This window comes from Pundamilia nyererei, unplaced genomic scaffold, assembly GCF_000239375.1.
Source record: "Pundamilia nyererei isolate P.nyererei 1_Seehausen unplaced genomic scaffold, PunNye1.0 scaffold00008, whole genome shotgun sequence".
NCBI classification, from domain to species: domain Eukaryota; kingdom Metazoa; phylum Chordata; class Actinopteri; order Cichliformes; family Cichlidae; genus Pundamilia; species Pundamilia nyererei.
In genome coordinates this window covers 2,798,165-2,803,531 of record NW_005187409.1, presented here as the reverse complement: position 1 = coordinate 2,803,531, position 5,367 = coordinate 2,798,165, and the positions used below count along the sequence as shown (strand labels likewise).

Here is a 5,367-nt window from a genome sequence, read left to right as displayed (position 1 = left end):
TAGGGAAATTAAATGTATCATTACTAATAAAATGCTTTAAAGTGGACTTTATTAGCTTGAGACTAAGTTTAATGCTGAGCTGAAGCAAAGGAAGCAGAGCAGGAACTGAGAGCTGGGATGGGGGGTGGGGGATTGACAGACTGGAAAGTTTGGCACTCAGCTCTAAACACGGAGTCATTTTCAGGATACTGTGCCTGAGCCACCACTGCAGAGAAAGAAGAGTAACAGTGATTTATTGTGCAGAAAGTACAGTACAAGAACTGTTAGAACATGGAAAATGGTGAGTAAGAGACACAATCGCCAAGTGGGTAATGAAAACATGCTGTTTGTCCTGATGTGTGGTGGAGTTAAAGTGAAAGTTTCAAAACATAACCAAGGCCATTTACATGCATCACCTCAAGAAAGCAAAGAGCCCCAGGACTTTCCATTTCCTGATTGGAAATCCAGGTGGAATATTATTTGAGTTGTGCTAAAGGAAGCTGAAAGGAGGTTGTGGAAATGAGAGTGCGCGGTGAGAAAAGTTTGTGTCTGCCTGCTTCTGTGTGACCTACATAATATGTGCTTCAGTCCTATTATTTCACCCCAGCTGATGCTCAGGAGGTTTGGGGTTCGAGCCCTAGGCTTTTCTACATGTTGGCTTAAATACATGTCCAGGGGTTAGGTTGCTCCTGATGTTTCCATGTGAGTGTGTGAATGTTAGGTTATAAGTGCTTAGGTTTTTTAAATACGTGTGAATGATACTTGTAGTAAGAAAGCTCAAAAAGAGTAGAAAAGTGCTATTTGAGTGACAGTCTACCATAAACACATGTGACATGTCTGGTTGTTTTTTCAGCTGGCTCTGGGACTACAGTATACGAAAATGAGTTTACAGAGGAAGATACGACTCCTCAACTGGACTACACAAGTGCGTATGGACAACAGACACTCACTGGGGCTGGGCCATATGTCAGAACATACCATCAAACAGTGTCTATTAAAGATTTGGCCTCTGTCGCTCATGTGACGGTAGCTAACACATCTGGTGTCAAGAATAAGCAGCTTAGTGAGAAAGTCTGTTAACTTTTAGATTTTTGCTCAAAGACTCTTCTAGGAAACCAGATGATAAAGAGAATATAGATATTTATAGCCTGCTTACTTCTTTGGATCCAGGGTTATGCAATCCAGATGAAATGTTTTTAGATTTTTGTGTCAGTCACTGCTGTTAAAGCCATTCGAAAAAAAACTTGTGTAATTATTTTTTTATTTTTTTATTCATTCTTTGCTGCCTTGATGTCTGGCTTAATCCTCTTCACAACATTGCTTCAGTTCACTGAAGATTGGAGGCATTTGTTTAGGCACAGCTTTCTTAAATTCCCAACAAAGCATTTTAATTGTGTTGAGGTCTGTCAGACAGATGACCTCACATTTGACTCTAGAATACTCTGTTATACATAGGAGCTCATGGTCGACTCAATGACTGCTAGGTGTCCTGGTCCTGTGGCTGCAAAACAAGCCCACACCATCACCTTTCCATCACTGTGTTTGACACTTGGTATGAGTTGTTTATGCTGATATGCAGTGTTTGGTTTTCTCCAAATGTGACTCTGTGCATCACAGCCAAACATTTCCACTTTTGTGTCCTCTGTCCAAAAGTCACTGTTTCAGAAGTCTTATGGTTTGCTCAGATGCTTCTTTCTAATAATAATTTTTGTGGTGCTTTTCATCTGGTTTCTTGCTGAAGTTTGAATCTTTGAACTCTATAATAAAGACTGATTAACTGATATAGACAAGCACAGTCTGAAATCCCACTTTTCACATGAGTGAACACTGAGTCCAACACTCAGAGTCTAAAGGAATCACACAAATCTGATTCTGGCTGCTCTTTAAAAACAGACCCTTACTGGTGCCATCCTCCTGGTCTGACCAACGGTGAGGTGACCTGCCACTCCCCTCGAGGCAGAGCCTACAGGAGCACATTGGGAACGCGTTGCCAGATGAGCTGCGATCGAGGGTACAAGCTGCTGGGAAGACGCTCCATTATGTGCCTCGCTAATCGCCGCTGGTCTGGGACTGCTTACTGCCGCAGTATGTGGAGATTTTAACTTAACATGTGATCAGTTTGGTGACACTCTTTGTTTTTCTGACCAAGAAAATCGATCAGCAAATACGGTGAGTGTCTGTTATTTGAAAATATTCATCTCATTCTTACTGGCCAGGAATTATAAAATCAGTTCAGTTCACATGTTCCCTTATTACCATGAGCACTGGAGTTGTTAATTTTATTCACTGGCACCACATGTAAGTGTTAATCCACTGCTGAAAATAGTCCCCAATTACACTTTTTTTTTACTCTTTGAGAGTAATAGTTGCTTAAAAATGCAGTTCCCAGTTTGAGCCTTTTTAACAGCTCGGAGAGTTAAATCAAATCCTGTTTTTAGATATTTTCTTCACACGTGCTCACACTGCTAGAGTTGTTGACACTAAAAATAGAAAATCACCAGCCAAACCTTTTAATTCTTGGACTTTCCTGGGGTGGCTTTTTATGATTCACATTTCAAAATAATAAATTGTTCTTTTTTTAATACTCTGAAGCAGACTGCTTAACAATTTTAACCTTTAAGGAAAGTTTCTTTTGATTGCCCCCTCCCATACAGAAGGTTTGAAAAGCAGATGGGTGGGGCTTCTGTGCCTACAGTGGAAAGTGTGAAGCTGACGTGTCCATATTAAGGATATCTGCTGTCAGTGATGTTATATAGACCCAAGACAACAAAATAATCTAAAACTAAATGTTTAGAGCAGTCTGGTTCTTACTTGAACATACACTGAGCTCATTAGTTACAATTTTGACCATGTTTAACATGAACAGCAACCACTGTGGCCATTTAACATACTCTCTGTGTGTCCATCAGAGATGCGCTGCCACATGCTGCCCCTCATTTACCATGGCAGGTACACCTGCACTCAGGGCTTTATGGTGGACTCCAGGTGTGACTTTACCTGTGACACTGGCTATCGCATTGAAGGAGAACCATCACGCATCTGCCAGCACAGGGGGTCATGGAGCGGAGTACAGCCGGTGTGTTCAGGTACACAGCACAGTCTCAGTGTGTAGATCCAAGTGAAGCCGACCAAATGTTTGGAAATTCTGTCAGCTATATTTTTTAACTTACTGCCATACATGGATTTTAAATCAGGCCATCTGCTCTGGTGTGGTTATCCTTCATTCCTTCACAGGATTGGCTCCTTTTACAGTCTCACAAAAACAAGCATATTTCCTCCTCGTCTGTTCTCTGGACTGAATCCAAACTGTGGCTTGTTGCTTTCTGAATTAAATTCTGCTCTTTATAGCTGTAGCAGTTGGGCAATGCTGACAACATGCCTGCTTCCTTTCTCTAATGCCTGCATTGCCATTATTTCAGATACTGATCCTCCAAAGATAAAGTGTCCTCCATCTAGACTCAAGGTCGCTGAGCCTGGAAAGCTCACCGCCAAGGTGACCTGGGACCCTCCGACAGCCACAGACACTGCTCACAAGTCACTCGAGTATGTCGCCGACTTCCTTTATTTCCCTTTCCTGTTCATTCTTAAATGGATTTGAACATTTTGTTGGCTACTGTGTCTCTCTGCAGTGTGATATTAGTGGGCCAGGAGCCAGGCACTGACTTTAAAGAGGGACTTCACATTATCCGATATAAAGTGTTCGATCAGGCCAGGAACAGAGCTGCCTGCAAGTTTATAGTGCGTGTTGAGGGTAAGCTGCCAAACCGGATTTCTTGAGTTACTATTTTGTTATCACTGTTGTATTTTATTTACATGATTTTGTTTTACATTCAGTGAGAAGATGTCCAGAACTCTTTCCACCCTTGCATAGTTACCTCAGCTGCTCCTCTGATGGGAACAACTATGGTGCAACGTGTGAATACCACTGCGAAGGAGGATACGAACGGAGGGGGGTGTCGAGTCGTGTCTGCCAATTCAACCGAAGCTGGGGCGGAGATCCTGCTGAGTGTGTTTGTGAGTACTGAGTCTGCAAATAGGTGACTTTAAGATGACTGTATAACAGTGGCAAATGTACCAGACTGACACAACAATATAATAAATAGAGTAAAAAAAACCATTTTTATATTGTAAGTAAGACCCTAGAATAATACATACAGAGAAAAACCCAACAACCATATGACCCCGTATGAGCAGGAACTGTGGCGACAGTGGGAAGGAAAAACTCCCTTTTAACAGGAAGAAACCTCTGGCAGAACCAGGCTCAGTGAGGGGCGGGGCCATCTGCTGCGACCAGTTGGGGTGAGAGAAGGAAGACAGGAAGATATGCTGTGGAAAAGAGCCAAAGACTGCAGTCAGTACTCAGTTGAGGCTCCAACCACCACCAACACCGGCAGATGAATCGCAGACTGCAGAAACTTTACACTGGACTTCACACACCGGGGATTCTCTATCTGTCCATTGTTCCTCTAGACCAGCGGTCCCCAATCCCAGTCCACGAGGGCCGGTGTCCCTGCAGGTTTTAGGTCTCACCCTGGGTCCACACACCCGAATCACATGATTAGTTCTTTACCAGGCCTCTGGAGAAATTCAAGACATGTTGAGAAGATAATTTATCCAATTAAATCAGCTGTGATGGATCAAGGACACATCTAAAACCTGCAGGGACACCGGCCCTCGTGGACTGGGATTAGGGACCCCTGCTCTAGACACTAGGACTTAGATTTACCAAAAATTACCTTCATCTGAAGAGAGGCCTTCTGATGTTGTCTTTGGTTCAGGAGTAGCTTAATATTAAGACTGCTTCTTTCCCTGAGGACGTCTGTGGGTGGTGGCTCCTGATGCTTTGACACCAGCATCATTCCACTCCTTGTAAAGCTTTCCCAAATTCTTTAATTGACTTTTCTTGTCAGTCTGCTCAAGGCTGCGGTCGTCCCTGTTGCCTTTGCATCTTTTCCTACCACACTTTTCCCATCCAGTCAGCTTTCTATTAAAATGCTTCGATACAGCACTCTGTGAACAGCCAGCCTTTTCAGCCATAAGTTTCTGTGGCTTACCCTCCCCATGATCGTCATCTGGACAACTGTCGAGTCAGCAGTGTTGTGGTAGTGTGTTCTAAACTAGATTGAGAGGTATATTGTATTTATAATGTTTGAAAATTCATTCATTCAAACTCAAAATGAAATCTTCAAATCATTTCAGATATATGGGCTCAAAATGTGGTCATAAATATTTTGTAAAAAAGATTTGTGTGTGGACTTAGCCAAAAAAACCCCTGCAAGATACAAGTACGAATTTTGACCCTATTTTTCTTCCTTTCATCTGATTGGTCAATGTCATGTCAATCACAAATGTAACAATCCAATCAGAGAACAGATGGGTTTGGCTGTC

At 42.5% G+C, this 5,367-nt stretch overlaps 1 protein-coding gene across 1 annotated transcript in view; it reads left to right on the top strand.

The window, feature by feature from the left end:
* Positions 1-5,367, top strand: part of srpx2 (sushi-repeat containing protein X-linked 2) — a 12,843-nt gene that overhangs the window by 2,129 nt on the left and 5,347 nt on the right. The window contains exons 2-7 of the mRNA XM_005722923.2: positions 833-904; positions 1,873-2,064; positions 2,889-3,065; positions 3,399-3,522; positions 3,609-3,730; positions 3,814-3,993. Coding sequence (XP_005722980.1) covers positions 833-904; positions 1,873-2,064; positions 2,889-3,065; positions 3,399-3,522; positions 3,609-3,730; positions 3,814-3,993 — 867 coding nt within the window. The remainder of the gene's footprint in view (positions 1-832; positions 905-1,872; positions 2,065-2,888; positions 3,066-3,398; positions 3,523-3,608; positions 3,731-3,813; positions 3,994-5,367) is intronic.